The 22,197-nt window shown below is 37.6% G+C and overlaps 1 protein-coding gene across 2 annotated transcripts in view; it reads left to right on the top strand.

Annotated features, from left to right (window-relative positions):
- Positions 1-15,891, top strand: part of LOC145686365 (methionine aminopeptidase 1D, mitochondrial) — a 72,048-nt gene extending 56,157 nt beyond the window's left edge. For both annotated transcript variants that reach the window (XM_081759628.1, XM_081759629.1), the window contains exons 6-7: positions 3,759-3,869; positions 15,646-15,891. In XM_081759628.1, coding sequence (XP_081615754.1) covers positions 3,759-3,869; positions 15,646-15,833 — 299 coding nt within the window. In that variant the 3' untranslated portion in view covers positions 15,834-15,891. The remainder of the gene's footprint in view (positions 1-3,758; positions 3,870-15,645) is intronic.
- The last annotated feature ends 6,306 nt before the right edge of the window (positions 15,892-22,197 follow it).

Genomic DNA, 22,197 nt, shown 5'->3' on the forward strand with positions numbered 1-22,197 from the left:
ATAAATAACGAAGAGCAACGCTGAAGGCATTGACCCCATCACTTCTGGATCAACTGACATTTGCAACGTCAATAAATAAACACAAACAACGCCTAGGCGCTGCCTTGTTAGAAAATAAGAAACCGAATTGCCCCTGTCAATTTCCGGGCCAGGAAACATACACGTTCTTGACTGAACTTGCGCTTAAGTATTATTGGGACTATCACAAATTAGCTTAACGACGACCGCGAAAGCTATGATTCTACACTGATCTCGGTCATTTTGGGTATCTTATTTTTCACCCTTTCTCATCCCCCACCTCACATCGATCTAGGTTGAATTGATGAAGTGTCCACTATTCATCTCAGCAACCCCGAGAATTATGAACTCTATACTAATATCGACCGTTTCCGATTCTTTTTACGAAAAACAGTGTCACCCACTTCCCGCCTCTCTAGGGGTTTCTGAGGTCTTACTCCCTGTATTTTTTTTTTTCCAAATTGTAAGTTATATGTGTATGTCAGCTTATTTTTTAGAAATGAGTTACATACAGAATTTCATCTTCGTAACACGAGAAATTGGTCAGATATCGTATATTTTTTAAATATAAATTTTAAACCCCGTCTTTTCGTTTTGAAACCTCTTCCTACCCCTTAGAATACAAACCAGAAATTTCTGTAGAATCTACAGTCTCTTCCAAGCTATGGTCCCTTCGATAAAATCTTTTTCAAGTATGCCAGGTCAACAGTGAGGATTTGTATACCGGACAAACATACAAAAAAGCATTCACTTTTATATGTGAGTCGTCGCATGAGAACCAGAGGAACGTAACTCCAAAAATGCGGTTTTCGTATTCTTCATGTTCGGACATAATTTTGAAAGCCCCACTTGGTGTAAATGGAACGTAACGCCATCTGTTCTCCTTGTCGATCATCTGTTGTGATGTAGCTCAATTACCATCTTATTAAAAACACATCTTTCTAGGAGAATATTGTTGTCCTCTCGCCTGTAAACCTACGAAAATGGAGTTACGTTCCTCTGGTTCTCATGCGACGAAATATTCTACTTCGCTGTGTATTTCACAGCGGATTGTCAGCTATAATGTTTCTTAAAGAGTTGACCCAAATAAATTACTTACTATGTTATGACATGAGATATTAAGTGTAGTACTACGGCTCGAGATAAGAACAATTTTGCGATTTCTGTGAATGAAATATTTAATTTGTTCCGAGATTCATAATGAAATAACAGAAATGTTTCCAGGAGTTGAACGACCAGCCAAATGTAGTCTAAAGTTGCCATTGGAGTGCGGTTCAACAGTTTACAAATTATTATTATTATTATTATTATTATTATTATTATTATTATTATTATTATTATTATTATTATTATTATTATTATTATTATTATTATTATTATTATTATTATTATTCAATGCAATGAAAAGTAGATCACAAACTGATGTCATATACATTGACATGAGTAAAGCTTTTGATTTTCAGTTTACCATAGATTACTATTAAAGAAAAACTGTCAAATGCAGGTGTAACACCCTTGTATCTAAAATTTTTTGAAAGGTATGTGACTGGTAGAACATATCAAATTAAAATTGTAAATGTCATGTCAGATTCAGCCAGTATTAGTAACGGTGTTCCTCAAGGTTCTCCTCTGGGCCCATTACTTTTCTCTATTTTTATTAATGACTTACCAACAGTCTTAAAAAATCATTCCAATGTTTTACTTTATGCTGATGCCGTTAAGCTTTTTAGAGTAGTAAATAATATTATGGACAACGATAGGCTACAAGATGACTTAAATAGGATCATTATGTGGTGCAAGGATAACGGTATGAGTATCAATTGTCTGAAAACTAAGTGCATGACCTACAGTAACAAATCGCAATAATATGTAAGTCAATACGAAATACAAGGTACTGTAATACAGAAAGTTGACACAATAAAGGATTTAGTTTTAACATTTGACAGGTGACTACGCTTTGGTGATCATATACAAAATGTATGTAATGAAGCAAGAAAAATAATTGGTTACCTGTTTAATCAATGGCCTGCTTTCTGTCAATCAAATACATATGTACTCTTATATAAATTACTGGTAAGGTCGAAACTAGAATATGTATCAGTGACTTGGAAGAGCCTAACAAAAGCTCTCGTAAACAAACTTGAGATGGTGTAAAAGTGTTTTATTAGAATACTTTGTTTTAAATTAGGACTTTACTATTATTCTAGCACGTATGAATATTGGATAACGTATTTTAATTTGGAACGACTGGCTGACAGGAGAAAATTGATTAAATCTGTATTTGTAGAAAAGTTACTTGACAACCAGTGTACCTCAGACTATATTTTAAAAAATGTTAATTTTAAAGTTCCAACATATGGTACAAGGGTAAAAATTTTATTGCAACCGCATAATAGAAAACATATTTTAATCTGTAGGATTTTAAAAAGCTATAATGAATGCATATCTTAAAATATGACTTTATTTTAGAATTTTTAATATAACTTAGTAGTTTCAATTTTTGTTCTTTTAATTTTTAACACTTCTTTGTTTTAATAATTAACGTACACTAGCTGTATTTTAGCTGTTCTCAGAACGTAAAAATAAAGTTTATTATTATTACTACTACTACTATTATTATTATTATTATTATTATTATTATTATTATTATTATTATTATTATTATTATTATTATTATTGTTGTTGTTAACATGTTGACTGCCACCCGATAAACACTTGCTACCTACAGATCTTAGTATTGCATTAGTTGTACTTGTTCTTAATGTACCTACAGTTGTATTAGATATATTGTTAATTTATTTGCTTTACGAATTCAAGGATTAATTTGTTTGTTTGTCAAGTTCAAGGGCTTTCTGAAGTTTCTTATTTATTTATTTATTTTGATGATCTGTCCGAATCAATTTTTTGAGCTTGCTGTTTACGTGAAGCATAATATACCAATGGAACATGCCACTTCAAACAGTAATGCAGGTTGATCACGTGGCAGTTAATAGTTTAAGAACCATCAGCGTGAATTATAGAAGACCCTGTTTCGTGACGAAATTGTTCCTAATGATTACACAGTGATAGTTGTGGGGATTGAGTTAGAGGTAGATATTTCGACAGGCAGTGCTTATTCAATCATTTATACATGAGCTGTTGACCAGAATTCTGTTAACTGTATATCGAATGTTATTAGATAGTGTTTGAAGAAAGTACTGTTGATTACTATGTGATAATAATCTAAGATATCTGTTCCTTAGTGTTTTTCCCAACAAATCATTCCGGAATGTGTATGTAGGTGCGGGGGGCACGGTGGCTCAGTGATAGAGCGTTCACCTCCGATGCTTGGGGTCCCTGGTTCGATCTCAGCTCGCGCCGTGTGGACCTTGTGGTGGACAAACACCGTGCTCATGGGTTTTCTCGGGTTCTCCGCTTCCTCCCACTTCCTTCATTCCACCATTTCATTCATTTCTCATCATCACCGTCTCCTTTAGCATAAGCGTGGGACGTAAAACTAAAAGATTTCATTTCTTTTTTTTTTTGTATGCAGGTGCAAGAGATATTGCATACTGACAAATCTGCGTTCTTCTGTACTCAGCTATATATATGTATATAACTATATATCTATATAGTAACATTTTACTATGTAAGCTATGTAAGTTGAACTATTAAATGTCTATTTATTTATTTTTATTTTATTTTATTTTATTTATTTATTTATTTATTTATTTATTTATTTATTTATTTTTGTTACATAGGTCGGTGCATAGAAGCAATTGCTAAAGAAAACGGATTTACTGTTGTTCCTGCTTTCACAGGACATGGTATTGGCTCTTACTTTCACGGCCCGCCAGACATCTATCACTTTGGTAAGTACATGAGAAATAATTTGAAAACAATACAAGGAAACTTTTATTATGTAAATACGTGTAAATGCATTACCTAGCAGAAAATAGTGAATCATCGGACCTTTTATTTCTACATGACGTCCACATAGACTTTCTTAGCTTTTTTGTTTATTATTTTTTCTTCTCTTCCTAATTGTTCCTTTCCTTATCTGATGATAATAAAGCTTTGACTATAAATAATTGAGATATCAATGAACTTTAACCATATAACTGGATATGTGTCCTGTAGCCCTTATTAGCAAACGCTTTGTGTTTTGTATCCTTATGCAATACCAAAATTATGACGGTCGAGATCTACTATTGACGTGGGCGTTGAACTTCGACTGCAACTTGAAGTTGATACAGTTGGTTGGTTAGTGCACGAGTATACAAACCATCATGCAAGCTCAACTCTCGAATTACAGGCTTTCTGCATCAAACTATCTCGCTCCAACAGAGCTGGATAACAGAGTCACGACACCAACCCCGGCTATCGGATGAAACTTTTTAGCAAAAATACTCAGAGTGTACTTTGTAGTGTTTTGTTTGTTTCCACTATTTTCTGCCCCGCTTCGGGACTTATTTGTTATAAATATATACATTTATCAAAATAATGGAAACACCTTAACAAAATGTAAATTATCGGGTTACTACGACGTTGAGTCAGCTTTCACCTGTAGTGCAGTGTGTATTCATCACCAAATTGAGACAAAACTCATGAATGGTTTACAGAAGAATAGTGGATCATTCTTCATGCATCGAAACACTTACAAGCAACGTACAGAACAAGGCAGGATCAAATCCGACTCAAACTTTGCCCAGAGGACACAAAATACAAAAGAAAAAAATGCCAAATTGGAGCTGCCTCCATTCACAAACACCGGAGATATGCTCCTCAACATAACTCACCACGCATCAATATGATATAAGGTAAACGTCGCAAGATACCGGATCTGATCCTGCCTTGTTCGGTACGTTGCTTGTTAGCTGTAATGATGGGCGAGGAAATCTGCATCGGACTTTCTGCTGTAAAACTGACCACAGATGTGCAGTAAAGTTCAAATCGTGGAATTGAGTCGACCAGGGGAGGTGTTAAGTTCATCCAGATGTTTCCCAAACTACATCTTAACACTAGAAGGACGGAACCGGTCAATCTGACCTGTGAACTTTGTTTAACATTTAATAAGTAGCGTACGTTTTAATTTTGAAGGCCCATATGTAATGACTTTTAACGCACCTAGGTGGTTTAACATTTCTCTAAAAGTCAAACGTCTATTAAAAAAAACTGAACGAATTACAAACAATTTTACCTTAAAGGACTGCTGCCGGTCATTATGACAGGTGACTTTTTTTTTTTTTTTTTTTTTTTTGCGTTTTATGTCTGTAAAGCCGCGACAATGGGTTTTTTCTTACGCATAGCTTATTGTATTTTATTGTTGCGATAAAAGGTGTATTTTACTTCATTTCGTTCCCCCTCCCTCTCGCGCCAGTATACTTTATTTAGTGGAAGAAAACATTATTTATTGTTTTTTCTTTATTAGTACGTTGTGCTGTGCAGAAGTTTTGCGCTCCTCATTATTATAGCACGCCCGTGTTTTCGTTCCGACGAAGAATTAGTGAATTATTTCAGCAGTTTATTGACTAAGCAGTTTGAGCAGTCTCAAGTAATAGAAATAATAATAATAATAATAAAAAACTATTATATATGTTTACTTGCATCTGTAAGTTTAGTTTCAATACATTTTGTATTTACAGTGTATTCTTTACTTTGATCAGTTTTTCTTTAATTAAATGCAGTTTCTATAGCCATTGATTATTTGTAGGATAAGCATAATGCAGTATTGACCTATAAAGACACCGTACTGAATTAACTTATGAGGCTAAACTGAAAAAAAAAAAAAAAGAAAAAGAAAAACGTCACCGGTAACAGTCCTACTAGGTAGTTCACTACTGCCAATCGTGCTAGTGTTAATGACTGTGTGTGTGTGTCGGCGCGTTGTGATGTTGAAAGACTGCATCGTTGGTGAATAGGATTTGCATCATAGGATGCGAGAAATAATAGAAACAACGGAAAATTATAAAATTGCGACTCACACCAACAAACAGCCTCCAACATGTTCTTCAAAAAGAAGTAGGTAGACCAACGCATTCGACTTTTTGGGCTTCCGCCATTTGCAAAGGAATATATTCGATAGAAATAAGAAGACACTTCGTGCCACATTACTTTTTTCCCAATCATCGGCGCTCCATATTTTATCTCTTTAGCACTTTTATTAGTAATAGCGTTACTGCATAATCGGCAGCGATGAGCACTTTCCGAACTTCTACTCAAGCATAGATGTTGAGGTTATGTAGCTCTTCGTGGACTGTGATGGTAAAAACAGGTCTTTTCAGGTGCTCGTTGAGTTCTGCAGTCAGTTGAGCAACATTCTTTGTAACATTTCTCTTTAATATTCGGACACCCCTCTCACATATACTTGGGTTCCATCTGCTATTCCCCTTTTCTGGTGATCTCTTGCTACAAGTTTATGATGTTATTATCACCTTGGATACTGTTGCTTTTGGTGTACCTAACACGCCAACAGTCTTACGTCAAATACATTTGCTTCAACTAACCATCCATCCGCAATTTGCAGTCTTTAAAAATCAGAAAGATCTCCTGTTTGCATCACTGACATCACGTTAGGCCTATTGCACATACTATACCCCCCCTCGTACTACTCTCTATCACCCAACACAGCACTAACACCAGACAGTCGCAGTATACGAATGTTTATGTATTCTCACCGCTGTCCGCGAAGTTTGACTATGTGTATATATTGTCTAATCGCAGTAGTAAAGCAGTACTTCAGCTAAAACGTTTAATTAGATACAGAGGGAAAGAAATAGGAAGAAAAGAAAAATTAAAGAATAGAGAAAATTTTGGTTATAGAAGTTTAGTGTTCCTTTTCCGCGCCGAGGTTATATGAGACTTAGACGTACAGTTTAAGGTGGAACGAAAACATTGTAATGGATTCAAATTTTAATAATCTTCCACCGGGAATTGAACCCCGGTTCACGTGCACTAAAGACGCATGCGCTAGCCACTATACTAGCAGACAGTGGTGTTTGTGGATGTGGGTGTTATGTCAGAATTCAAGAATTCATTTTCTGTTCCCGTTTCGGGCGTCATTCACTTGTTTCAACTAATATATAGTAACACATAACAGAAACATTGAACCTTTCTATCTATATATCAACCAACATTCCGACAACATATAAGAATACAGCAACGTTATCACTTTCAAACGACATCCACGATAATTCTTCTTTAAATTATGAGAGAATTGAAAGTCATTGGGAGTGGTATCTGGGGGAGTAAAAGCTGCTAAAATAGTCCGAAATTCTCAGCTTCAATTACAAGCATCGTATAATTGCTTTTGTATTTGGTTGCGTTGACCTGGTGCCGAAGGATTTTCCTAGTTAACATTCTTCACGTCGTTCGCTTGATTGTGTTCCGTTGTTTTTGAGTTAGCATAGTAGTGTCAAAGCGTACAATCGTTCAGTGACAATGTGTCCTTATACGAGATAATAAATTAGGCTAATTCTTTGGCGTTTGAAGAAACAGTGGTCATAAATTTACCATCAAATATTTGTTTTTTGAATTTAGGAAAAGGATGTCGCTCTGGTGCTGCCACTGCATTGTTTTCAGCATTGATTTATTTAAATCAAAGTCACTCAATTATGGTTTAAGTAGGTAACTTTTTTATAATCAGTTTTTTAAGTCAAGATTTTTTCCTGACAGGACAGCAAGTTAAATATTTCGTGGATTTTGTTACGGTTCTCGAATCTACGGTTGTTAGTGATAATGATCTCTTATTCAGATGAATTCGCACCCGTGCTATTGAAGTGAATACTGTTTATATGTGAACACCCTATATAACATGTTTAGGATATTCTACGGACGCCATGTTGGGATCGTTACTACCTGCCATCACTTTTTGGTTGTGTTCCAACTTTGTGCCAGATCCGCGAATGCCTACTGGATGTTCTTAAATGTGTTCTCACCATTATAAAAGCTGAAATTTGAATTAATGAAATGTAAAGCACAGGGGGGGGGGGGGAATGTGTGTTGCGATTTCAAATCCTTTTGAAAACAGCGTTTTGTGCTATAAAATAATTAATGGCACAATCGTGACAATTTGAATTCGATACAATACACTAATTCATAATACTCCTATAGTTTTTTAGGGAAAAAATTAGGACAAGGTTTACTTTTCGAGTCAGACATATTCTCAAGTGAAGAATGTTGATAGATGCCAACGAAAGTTGATATCAACATAATTTATTCTTTCAAAAGCTGTGGAGTGTGTGAGCCACTTCGAGTAGAATTATTGTAACTTGAAGAAAATTATGCTATACCTTCTGTAAATTAGAGAAGCATGAACTCGAAAAAGATGTCTTGTTAAATTTTTGCGAAACAACTTTGTAGATAGGTAACAATTTTTGCTAGCGACTAAACATATTAATATCGTGTTAATATCTCAATATTTAAAAAAAAAAAAAAAAAAAAATCTTATTTGATTTTCGCACAACACCGTTACGAGTGGAAGAATACTAGAAAAACACAAAATCTGATGGTAGTCCAGGAAATCTAGAGCAATTTTACCCTCAACCTGGGCAAAATTGCAACCTTTAGTTTTACACCTGTATTTTGTTTAGGTACCCCACCTGTTGAAAATATCCAAAATCCGACAAAATCGGACCACGGGAACACCTCCAAAAACGGGTTTCAAAATGGCGAACCATGGTTTTTCGAAAAAATCGTAGACCTTTACGTTGGCGGCTCTAGTTGTCCTCTTAATTGACACAGAGACATGAATGATACCTCGTTGAAACGCTCATAGACAACAAATTCCAACGAAGTGACTTTTGTACCCATCATGCCCAACCCCTAGAAAAAGAAGAAGAAAGTTGATTTTTTTGTTGTTTTCTCTTCTAAATTGATATTTCTTGGACCCTTGCAACACTGTACGTCCTCGTCCGCCTTCAGAAAAATTCCCACGCGTAGACCAGATATTGGTAACAATAACATTAAAAAATGAAGGACGTAGGTTCAACAGTAAGGGAGATAAAAATTCGGAACCGCGGACCAAGAAGGGTCACTCTGTATATTTTTTACAGTGGTCTAACTTATGTTTCTTAGATCTAGCATCCTCCCTAATTGTCACAGACATGGAGCATACCGCATTGCAACGCTTACAGAGCCCCCTTGCCAACGACGTATCGTTTGTGCCCCCTGTGCCCAACCTGTAGAAAAAGAAGAAGAAGAAACCTTGAAAAAATTGGGAAAATCTACACTTTTACCTTTCTTGGGCTCTGGCAACCTTAAAAATCGTTGTGCACAAGGGGCACATACGATACGTCGTTGGAAAGGGGGTTCTTTAAGCTTTTCTACAAATCAGTACTGAATAGCGTACTTAAAATCATAAAGAATAAACCATAGTAACTATGTAGTTTAATAAGCCAAGATGGATGTTACATTTACTTTAAGTGTTCCGCAATGTTGTTTCACTACGTTAGCAAAGGCGATTCAATAATAACTCGTAAACATGTTTCAATTTTCATAGTTCTTGAATTGTTTTCACACTTCTGTGCTGTGTTTTGTTTCAAAGGTCTAACCATTCTTCGGAAGCCTGTCTCTGATGCTGATGTGAAGTCCCTTGCTAGTGTTCCCATTCATGCATACACTGAAGTCAGGGCTATTCTTGAAAAGGTCAACTGTGAACTGGTAACAGCACCATCACCGAACGAAAGCTCCCTGAACATTTTGTGGAAACTTTCCTGGCACTTTCCGTCACGCACTCCAAACTGGTCAGGAATGATGCAAGCCATTCACGCAGATCCATCTCTTCATCATTCAGGGAAATCCACTGTTCTCTGCTTACCGATTATTGACCTCCCTCCATCTGATATGTCATGCATCTATTCCACTTTAGTGTACCTGAATAATCTTGCGAGAAAATATAAAGTCACACCAATCATAACCTTAGACCAACCACTGTTTTGGAAAGCTTCACGTATCCTGCATGACAGAGCACATAACACCAGTATTAAGGACACGGTTCTCCTGTTGGGCTCATTTCATACTCTGATGAACCTTCTAGGAGCAATTGGTTCCCTGATGGATGGTTCAGGCTTACGTGAAATCTTGCATGAGGTTTACGGAGAAAATTAGGTTGTACATATGTTAAGTGGCGAGTCCGTAGCAAGAGCCTTCCGTGCGCACATGATGGTTGACCTCGCATTAAGTGCATTGCTTGTGGAGAATGTTTTTCTGGAGACCAATAACGGAATACACAGAACTATCAACGATGCTTACTCTCTCTACCAGAGTCTGATGTCGGGTGAGATTAATGTAACGAGCTAGTTCTTCACCTCTTCTTCAAGAAGCCCAGAAAAAAATAGAAGAACGAAAGTCAGAACTTATTAACGCATCAAAAACAAGTCAGTTGTGGCTTGCATACCAGCGCATGTTGACTACAGCAAGGAAACTTGTGGCAGCAGACCGAACAGGAAGCTGGGAGGATCACCTTGACGCTATAGCAGAGTGCATCCCCATATTCGCTGCAGCAGGACACTTCAATTATTTGAAGTCGACATGCTTGTACCTGCAAACAATGTTAACGCTGCCATCGGTTAATCCAACAGCTCACGAAAGCTTTCAAAATGGGTTTGGAGTTATTAGAAGAAGCAACCGTTATTGGGCTGGGTTGTCTTTTGATCTAGTCATAGAGCAGGTTCTGATGAGATCGCTAAAATCCACTGGAGGTCTAACCCATGGGAGTGGAATGTCGGAGATGCAACGATCTTTGTGAGTTCTCTCAATGCCAGCATGCTCCGAATATAATCTGGCGATGCAAACTCTTACTCACACAGCATATGTCACTAGCGAACAACATAAAGAAGCCGAAACGTCAAGAATGTCACGTGATAACAGTGACACACGTCGCATTCTTGCACGACTGCAGCCCATCTCACCATTTGACGGAGACAAATCATTGAGAAACATTGCCACTGGCATCACAGCGGATTCCTCGGTCAACGTCCATAATTCATTTTCAGTTGGAGAAGAGCTTGCGAAGAAACTATCTGGCAAAGACCTGTTCACTGTGAAGTGGAAACGTGCAGATAAAGTCAAAACTCTAGCATCCGCGAGTAGTGTTAAAATCAGCAACGATATCTCCGTCGATTCGAATCTTTTGTTTCAAAGACTGTTAGTTGTCGCTAATGCAGGGAGCACATCTTTAGAGGAGACCTTAGCTCATGAATTATGTGCCTACCCACCAGCTTTATTTGAGTCACCCAGCATGATGCGTAAGGCAGACAAAGCCCCACTGGCCCATGTGATACTAGAGTTCAGCAAGCAGCAGACCGCACAGTTTGAGGAAACGGAGCCAGACAATATTCTGTATGTCTTAGACGGAGGATCTTTGTTACATAGACTACAATGGTGTAAAGGCAGTTCGTACGGCAATATCGCTGCATCATTTGCTGAGTATATAGTTCGTAAATATGGCACATCAACCATCGTGTTTGATGGGTATGGATCACCATCAACGAAAGATGTCACACACCGCCGTCGAGCTGGATCCTGTGCTGGTCCAACAGTGCATTTTATGCCATCGATGGAATTCGTGGGCAAAAAGGACAGCTTCTTGTCCAACAAAAGTAATAAGGAGCAAATGATCGACCTCATAACAGTCCACCTAGAGAAAGTAGGTTGCACAGTGCTTCACGCTGACGGAGGTGCTGATGTTCTGATAGCCACAACAGCAGCCACAGCTTCCAAAACCTATCACACTTTTGTAATTGGAGAAGACACAGACGTACTACTTTTACTCCTATATTACTCACAACCGACTCCATTCCGCCTCGTCTACTGCAGTGACATAAATACAAGAAAAAACGTTAAGCCCGATTATGACATACACCTAATTCGTGAAAGTCTCAGTCCCAGCTTGTGTGAACATCTCATCTTTTTGCATGCCTTTACTGGTTGCGACAGCACATCACGAGTGTATGGGCTTGGAAAGCAGAAGCCATTTATAAAAATGCAGAAAGACTCTAGACTTCGAGAAATAGCTTCTGTATTTTGTTTTCCTGGCCAGCCAGCAAGCGCAATAATCGAAGCCGGGCATAAAGCAATGGTTTTATTGTTTGGGGGTGATGATCACATCGACCTCACTCGTCTTAGACATCGCATGTTCAGTGCAAAAGTCACAACAGCCAAATGTTTCGTAGCTCCAGAAAGACTGCCACCAACTGCGTCTTCCACCAAATTCCACTCTCCTCGTACCTACCACCAGGTCCAGGTGTGGAAGTCGAAACCTGCAAACGCTACAGAATGGGGCTGGCAAGAAAGAAATGGTGAGCTACACCCGATCTTATGTGATCTACCACGAGCTCCAGCGAATTTGCTCACCATTGTTCATTGCAACTGTGTTACCGGGTGTGCAACAACGCATTGTACTTGCAGAAAGCATGGCCTTCCATGTGCTATTGCTTGTGGTGTCTGCCAAGAAACTGAATGTTTTAACTGTTTCAATGAATATAGTGAGGACAGTGTTAGCGTAGGCGATGACGATGTAGATGTGTAATTAGCCTCCAAAAGTCTTTCGTCTTCCCATTCTTTTGCTTTCGAATATTTTTGCTTTATATATAGGTGTTATGTTCCTATAAAACGAATTGTCTTGTACACTGTATTATGGTATGACCGTCTATTTGCTATTTCTTGTGGTGTGTGCCAAGAAACTGAATGTTTTAACTGTTTAAATGAATATGGTGAGGACAGTGTTAGCTTAGGCAATGACGATGTAGATGTGTAATTTTCCTCCCAAAGTCTTTCGTTATTCCCATTCTTTTGCTTAAGAATATTTTTGTTTTCTGTATAGTACTTAAAGCGACCTTTGATTTAAAGAAAGAAACAAATTTTTTCAAGCGTACAACGATTATCAGGGTTGCCAGAGCCCAAGAAAGGTAAAAATGTAGATTTTCCCAATTTTTTCAAGGTTTCTTCTTCTTCTTTTTCTACAGGTTGGGCACAGGGGGCACAAACGATACGTCGTTGGCAAGGGGGTTCTGTAAGCTTTCCAATGCGGTATGCTTCATGTCCCTGTGGCAATTAGGGAGGATGCTAGATCTAAGAAACATAAGTTAGACCACTGTAAAAAATATAGAGTGACCCTCCTTGGTCCGCGGTTCCGAATTTTTATCTCCCTTACTGTTGAACCTATGTCCTTCATTTTTTAATGTTATTATTACCAATATCTGGTCTACGCGAGGGGAATTTTTCTGGAGGCGTATGAGGACGTACAGTGTTGCAAGGGTCCAAGAAATATCAATTTAGAAGAGAAAACAACAAAAAAATCAACTTTCTTCTTCTTCTTTTTCTAGGGGTTGGGCATGATGGGTACAAAAGTCACTTCGTTGGAATTTGTTGTCTATGAGCGTTTCAACGAGGTATCATTCATGTCTCTGTGTCAATTAAGAGAACAACTAGAGCCGCCAACGTAAAGGTCTACGATTTTTTCGAAAAACCATGGTCCGCCATTTTGAAACCCGTTTTTGGAGGTGTTCCCGTGGTCCGATTTTGTCGGATTTTGGATATTTTCATCAGGTGGGGTACCTAAACAAAATACAGGTGTAAAACTAAAGGTTGCAATTTTGCCCAGGTCAAACCGTATTTTGACTCGACTATGGTGGATTAGCGGAGAGATGAACCTTGATCTTGGGCATACAGTCGGATGCTGTAGATGACAAGCGTGAGGTCGCAGTTTAAGTTACTATCCGTCAACCTATCGGATTTATATGTGTTTTTCCGACAAAGTCAATACATAATAATTGAAAGTTTCTTTATTGTAGAAAAAGACAACCAATGATGTGAATTTTTTTCCTCCATAAATAGATTAGATATTGATGTTGCAAATTGATATCAAATTAGCTTTTAAGTACTAAATGGAATGTAAGTATGTAAAATTTTTGCATAGCTCTTAAGATGTACTTTATTTATATATGCATGGGCATATTGAAATAATTTGTGTATTGTAAAAGTTTATGTGGGTTATCTTGAGGATTAATTCAGTTTTTTAACGAGATGTTTTTTATATTGAGCTGCCAACATACACACAAAATAAAAGTCACCATGTTTATTAAAAAGTTGTTTTAACTTTCATTTCATTTTGTCTGTTGTGGCAAGTTTCCTTTTATTTCTGTAAGTGTGACCTGTTGAGCAATATGTTTCACCCTATTCTAAAGCACGTCTTGTTGAAGAACTGAAAAATATTTGATTTTTTAAAATAATATATACAAGATCTATCCTGAAAATAATGTCAGTAAGTCGATTAAAAATCATTTATTGAATTTATCGTTACAAGTGTTTAAAAATCTTCAAAATAGTCTCCTTTTGCGTCGATACTTCGGCTCCAGCGGGACTTACAGCTCTCGAATGCGTTGCGGTGGTCCTCCTACGGAATGTCCTTTAATGCTGCGGTGCGTGCTACTTTTATCCCGTCCACTGTTCCAAAATGCGTGACTTTCAGGAGTGTTTTGAGGCATGGAAACAAAAAAGACGGGGGAGCCAAGTCTGCACTGTACGGGGGCTGAATAATCCTGCGTTGGCACCCCTGCTTTGACCAGGTAGTCGGTGACGATGAAGGCACTGTAGGCCGGCACATTATCGTGATGCAACTTCCAATTATCTGCGATGTCTGGCCAATGCGTTGAACCCTGCGTTTCAGTCTTTTGAGGACTTCCACATAAAATTTGGAGTTCACAGTGGTTCCAGGTTCTACGAACTTGTGATGAACCAGTCCGTGGATGTCAAAAAACACGATGAGCATGATGCTGATCTTTGATTTGCTCATCCTGGCTTTCTTCGGACGAGGGCGTGGCCACTCCAATGATTGCCTTTTGGTTTCCGGGTCATATTCAAATACCCAAGTCTCGTCACCTGTAATGACGTTGTCCAAAAATTTTCGAACACGTTTGCACATGTCGAGGTTTTGTTGGCACGTTTCAACGCGACGTGACTTTTGGTCGTCAGTGAGCACTTTTGGAACCATTTTTGCGCACACCTTTTTTGAGTTGGGTTCCTCCGCATACTGTTATAGTTTGTAACCATTTCATGAACGTGAATTTTCGGAGTGTTTAACATGCCGGTCATTAAATGAACACCTAATCGTCGGTCTGAGTTCAACAGTTCCCTCACTCGCGTCACATTGTCAGCTGTGGTTGTGGATGGCCGTCCGACGCGGTCCTCTTCGCCGATCTCTTCCCGGCCTTCCAAAAAGGCCTTGTGCCGCCGAAACACTTGCCGATCTGACAGAGCATGTTCTTTGTAAGTAGTCTTGATCATAGTAACAGTTTCCGTAGCGGCCTTGCCAAGTTTCACGGGAAACATCGCAAATCTTTTTCTAACGAGCGCTGGATTTTCACTTGTACAAGATCAGAAAGCAACCCTCATGGACAGGGCCGTCTTCACTCTCCGGATGCTCGGAGCACACTGAGCGACGGAGCGCTGCTTAGTTGGGTTCCTCCACTACTAGTTTCAACCGGTTAGACCGCGCTCCGACGTACAGTCGCGTCACAATAAATTCACTGACATTACTTTCAGGACAGACCTTGTATTAAATTCTTTCAATTGAGTTTCGTAGTAATTATTGCTCTTTGCTTAATGTATATATGCTTTTATGTGCTTATTTTTGCATTATATTTGCAGCAAATAAATTTCCTGGACAAATGGATGTTGGAATGACTTTCACTATAGAACCAATACTTACTCAAGGGAGTCCAGAGGTTGTGGTGCTTGAAGATGGTTGGACAGCTTGTATGTTGGACAATGCTAGAACAGCCCAGTTTGAACATACTATTCTGATTACTGAAACCGGAGCAGAAGTTCTAACATAAGTTACTTTTTTGTAGTGCAAAGAATTGTAAATTTGTAAATAATATGAGCTTAAAGATATTTTTGGATTTGTCATTAGTGCTTCTATAATCCAACCCTACCATTTAAAATGTGCACAATCTATGTGTCGTTTCTTTAGAAATAGAGAAACAAATGGAACTTTAGTTTCTCTGGAAGAATTCGCACATATCCATTATTATTTTATTTTTCTTATTTTTTATTGTTTATTATTTTGTTCGTGGTTTGCTATGAATACTGTAAAGATGTCTGAAAATAACCAAAAAAAAAAAAAAAAAAAATCAAGCTTAAAGAAGTAGTCCTGTGTTAATGAAATGAAAATATTCAGTTTAATGCCCTTTAAGCTAAAGGAGACGAATGATTAATGAACTTTTTAAAGTTGAAGAAAAAAGTACATTCTTTGTACCAGTGGTTCCCAAACTGGGGAACGTGAAGAGTGAGCAAGGGCGCAATCTACTGACAGAAATAAACTGTGAAACTGTAAGTAAATACCACTTGTAATGACCATTTACAATTTAGCTTTAACAAAATTTACAGACACTGCGCATTTTGACTACTAAATACTGAATACTGGTCTCTTTCTACATTGCCCATAACCCTTATTTTTAAAGCTTTTTCTTTTTAACAATAGTATTTACTTTTTTTTATTGTAGGAAGGTTTGTCGATGTTGTTGAGAGTATTGTAAAACAAAAGATATATTTAAATAATTTATAACTGTTTTACAAGGAGCCCAAAATGTGTATGCAATTACGGTGTTATTTAATTTACAAATTAGGAATGTTGCAATAGAGTAGCGTTAAATTAAATACAGTACAAACATAGAATAACCATCGAGTAAGAACTGCAGTCTCATTAAAAACAAAGTTGGTAAAATACTATTACACTAATGGTATGGATTAGTCTTGCTGGAAGTAAATATACATTGTGAGAAAATGGTTATTATACTCGTATTAATGGTATGCGACCATTTTGCTTCGAAGAAAGTAAGCATAGACATGTGAGTTGAGTAAAGTTACGAACGTAAAGCATTCCCGTTGTCACCAGTTACCCGCCATGTTAGAAGAATTTTCGAAAATATTACGATATTAAGCCACAAATGGTACGTTTTGTTTTCAGTCTCCACCGATTGGGTTACATTTGCTGTCTATTGGTTGACAGCTGCAGTCCGTTGTTTGACATGTAAATTTCGTAGAGTAGCGAACATATGAGTGAGTTGATTTACGTCTATTAATTACAAATTTAAGCATGTAGAGACGCCACATGTTGCTTCCTGTACTTTGTGAACAACGTACAACGGCGCCAGTTCGTGTTCTTTGATACCTGTGGACTGTTGCCAGTAGCAGTTACAGTTTGATGTGACTTGGTCTCGCCGTGGGATATGTTTAACTATATGAACAATTTTGGCAACACTTGTAAACTGTATACTCTCAGGAAACAAAGGAGAAACATTACTGCACAGGACAGAAAATGTTACTACGCATATGTTGGTGTTCATACAAGGGGTCAAATAAGTCGTGAGCACCGAAAATAGTTTATACCACATTGCTGTTAATATCAATCATGGGTTACGTGGAAAAAGGATATATATATATTTTGCTTTCAGAATCCTAATGTATTGAATTAAATCACAAGATCATTCAACAGACTGCTGTTTTTGCTTAAGCGACATTATCGGCAGAAACACGGAGAAGAAAGCCTCAGTGAAATATGCAAACGTGCGTTCAACTATCTGGCCAAAGCCTCACAGTGACGATGTACCTATACCAACACCTCCTGTATGCAAGGAACCTGAGGACTCTTTTCACCAGTGTACAGACACTGATGTAGGTTACACGAACACAAATGCTTTACATCAACCACAGCAGTTCAGCCAAAGTGAGTTGAATAATTTGGTTAGAGACCTGGATTTACTATGGTGCAGAGCTCCTTCACGGTTAAAAGAAAAGTCCTGCTGTCACCTGACGAATTTGTAGTGGTACAGGAATAGAGGGAAGGATCTCATTCCATATTTCTTCATATGAACAAATGGCTTATTGTAACAATGTTGAAGGATTTCTACATGCTATTGTATACAATACAACCCTCTCAGAGTGGCGATTATTTATGTACAGTTCACTGCGAAGTCTGAAAGCTGTTTTATTACACAACGTTAACAATATCCTTTCCATTCCTATAGCTGTTCAGTGTCTTTGAACTGAATTTTACAAATGACAACGTAAAACTAATGGTGGAGAAAATACACTATACAAGCCATATGCAGACTGTTTGTATTGATCTTAAAATGTTATGAATTCTGCTTGGACTTCAGTCTGGGTTCACGAAATTCCCTTGCTCCTTGTGTTACTGGAACCTCGGGGCGACGTTCGAATACTGCATGATACACTTGTTGCACAAGATAAAGTGCTTTTGCCACCACTATATATCAAACTTGCTTTCATGAGGCAATTTATTGTGATCTTATTCACCAACAGTGCTACATTTTAATACCTGCAGATTAAATTTCCAAACAAGACTGAGGCAAAATTTCGACCGGCAATTTAATGGCCGTCAAACTCGAGCTCTGATACGGAACAAACATTTCACTGCAACAGTGAGTAATGAGAAAAAAGAAGCTTGTCTCGCTTTCCAAAAAAGTAGCGGAAAATTTTCTGGGCAATCATAAGGCAGCAAACTACGTAGTTTCACTTGTAAATAATCAGAGTTGCTATTGTCTGTGGCAACTAGAAATACCACCAGAGTGCATTAGTGTTGTCACCACGTTATTGTGATTTTAATTCAGCATCCCCTCGGGCTTGACTCTTGCACTGATTCAGTGAGGAGGGTGTCGTACAGTATCCTTTCATGGAACAAGTTAGCACACACGACTGTTATATCTCAATATCATGCAGATAGTTCATAGAGACATGTGCAATGTGTGGACTGGTGTTACTCTATTGAAAAATGGTACCACGGTACTATCTCATGAGAGATAACACATGAGGGCACTGGTTACCTGAGACGTACCGTTGTTCCATCGGAGTTCTTAAATCACTACTAGAGGTCACCTGAAGTCAGACCCGATGGTTTCTCACATCATGACGCCAGGAGCAACACCGATGTGTCTCTCCAAAACAATGTCGGAGAGAGTCATTTCCCCATGGCGCCAGTATACTTGCAGGCGATAGTCATTTGAGTTAGTGCCGAACCGAGATTATCCGCTGAAAATGATGCGACCTCACTGATCAACAGTCCATTCTTTCCGGGTATGGCACCAGTCCAAACACAGCCTCATGTGTTGTGTTAACGGCAGCCTACGCATGGGATGGCGAATCATAGTCCCGGTGATTCGGCTGCTGCTACGCTCTGACCAATGATACGTAATGACACGGAATGTTGTAGTGCGTCCATTACTTGCTCAAGGGTGGCAAGTGTGAAATGTTACAATGTAAAGCACAGCACGCCAATCCTCTCTTTGTGTACCGAAACGATGACGATGCGTGTGATTTCCCTCACCTTCCCATTTATTTCAACATGGGGCCACTGTCACCCTTAAGTGCTCCACATGCTTGAGTATTGTACGATTCAACCAGCTGACTACATATTGACCCACAATGAGGTCTCTTTCAAAATCTGTCCTGTGTTGGTAACGTTGTCTCACATGAGCACACACATTCTCCGTTATCGTTCACATGTAACACGACCGATTTTAGATCGTCCGTTTTACATTTTTTAAAAAATAGTTTTTCTTTTCTTTTGTGTGCTATCGTAAATTTTCCTTTCTTCTTTCCGTTTGGATAGCGACGTTTTTTTGTTAGGTCCGCAAATTATGCGTGCGAATCGGATTAGAGGCGAAAATGCGAAACATTTTCGAAAGTAGCCTGGGGACTGCGCGCGAGAGTAGCGTTAGAACGTCGCTAAGATTATCTAATAGGACAGACGATTATACCATCAACGCTATTCCATCGGCATAAGGAAAATCAGTGAAAATGTCAAAATTTAGTAACTTTCATGACTTTGATAATACCATTTTAAGAGAATATATCGTGCACCTATTGAGGTAAGATTTTGGGAGTCAATTTAAGCCAAGCACTGGAGATTCTTTTAGTGAAGAAAACTGGTCTGTTGGACACGCCATATTGGACTATGCTTTATGGAATTTAGAAAGTACAACGATTCGCCTTAAGAAATAGTGAAAATTGATATTGAAGATTGCTTTCCTTTGGTAAAAGTTAAAATGTTCGGGCTACAAATTGACATAATAGAAATTGTAAGGGCTTGGCTTGTAAATATATATTTATCTGTGAGAGTGTTATATGTCATGTTTAGAGTATAAAATGCCTGGTAAAAAAACAAACAAAAAAAAAAAAACAAAAAAAAACATGGGTTTCTAATTCGGTGTGCTCCCCCCCCCCCCTTGAGTATTTCAAAGGGCTCCCTGCGATGTAGTCGTTAATATTGTCTATTATTACCAGTCTTCACATTATTTGATCAGAATGAAGGGTGTAACATAATCTCTTGTTTTTTTGTATACCTTCTCTGGAGCACATTATTCGAAGTGAGTAACATGATGTTTTCATCAGAGGTTGGCAGTGGTTAATGGTTTGAATAGGTATATTATAGTATTTGTTTTCTTATAGATATATATCAGGGCATACATGGGTGTATTCTCAACTAGTGAGTTTGCATTCTCTTACGTGCCGAAGCAAATGTGTTATTTTCTTTATGGGTCTTCTGGTTATAAATTTTCGTCGTAGATTTGGTTAGTAACATAAAGTTAATAAAATCGAAATAGCAAAGAATACATATAAGTAATATTTCGCATTGTTTGGAGGAACAAATTACAGTAGTCCCTGTCTTAAACGTCCTATGGTTAGTGCACTTTCGTTCACCGTCCTAGTAAATATAGAGAGTCGAGGAAATTGAAGATGGTAATTCTGTTTTTTCTTTTCCAATAAAGTAGTTATCTAAATTTGGAGAGGTTCTGTTTAGGCATAGGCCTGACGACCTATTTAATACAGAAACTTGATTCCGACATAACTGTAGAGCACTGTACAAATCCTGACCGGAATTTTTCAAATTTATTTTACTTTTTTTATTGGCTAGCATTATATCTTTGTGTATACATTATGCAAAGCTTATAGGCCTGTGAAATTAAGTGTTCCCTACAAACATTATTTCATTGCATAGAAGGCGAGGAAAATAGATAATATTTTGGTATTTTATTTTTTTAAAATATAAAACTTATGGTACTTCTATAATAGTTACGATCTTGTCTTGGGTTTATTTATTTTACGAATTCAACGTCCCCCCCCCCTTCCCTTTATTTTCTCTCTACCTAGGATGCAACTTTTCTAGATTTAAAAGGTTTACATTTCTTTTTTAAGAAGATTTTGATTTACATAAATACCGATATATCATACATTCACTCGTTCACTAATTTATAATCTCATATTTACTTATAATATTAGCTATTTTCTTACTTTGTGTAGAAGTTAGCTTTATTCTAGTTACGTCGTACATATGAAGGCGTGAGTTTTTTTTACATAGTCGTCGTCGTCGTATTTTGTCAACATACTACTCTCTAGTTCTTTTCATAAACACGCTTATAACTTCGTGTCAGTCCTAACATCCATTATTGTCTGTAGTTTGTCTTTAATATATACAGAGTTCAAATAGAGTGAATTGCCTGTTTTAATCTCCTTCGACGCTTTGATAACTGGTTTCTGCGCATGGGATGAGCTCCGGAAATGAATATAGTTATAAGATATTGTTCGAGTCTAGTACATAAACATTATCACACACTCATCAAAACATTACATTCTACACAAACACACACATATACCGCATGCTATATGTTACACTAACATCTAAAGTTTCTCCTCACTCGATACGTAAATACATACACTTTAACACAATCAAGATATACATTAAACGTATATACATTAACCAAGAATTACATAGGATTACACACATTATATTGATATTTCAGGTATTTTTCTTTCCACGAATATTCACCCTTGGCGAAGAAAACATATTTATATATGCAGACGTATGAAGTGGTGAAAGTTAAATCTTACATGATATTTAGACTTTGTGGACATTCGGATTTCGAGCATTTATGAAGGTTTACGTTATTTGTTATTTTGTGTTTACTGCCATTGAGCAGGTCGATACCTGCATGATAGTGCGTTGTCACATCTTCGGAAATAAATGGTATTCTAGTAATGTTTTTCCATTTTTTATTCTAAGCTACTTAATTATTTCTAGTATATTAGTATTAGTCTGACCAATGGTTTTCTCTATTCGAGGAGTTATTTACATTTCCTTGTAGTTTTTTTAATTTTTTATTTTAGCTAGACGTTTTATAA

Source organism: Thermobia domestica, chromosome 5 (assembly GCF_964235325.1).
Source record: "Thermobia domestica chromosome 5, izTheDome1.hap1.1, whole genome shotgun sequence".
In the NCBI taxonomy this organism is placed as follows: domain Eukaryota; kingdom Metazoa; phylum Arthropoda; class Insecta; order Zygentoma; family Lepismatidae; genus Thermobia; species Thermobia domestica.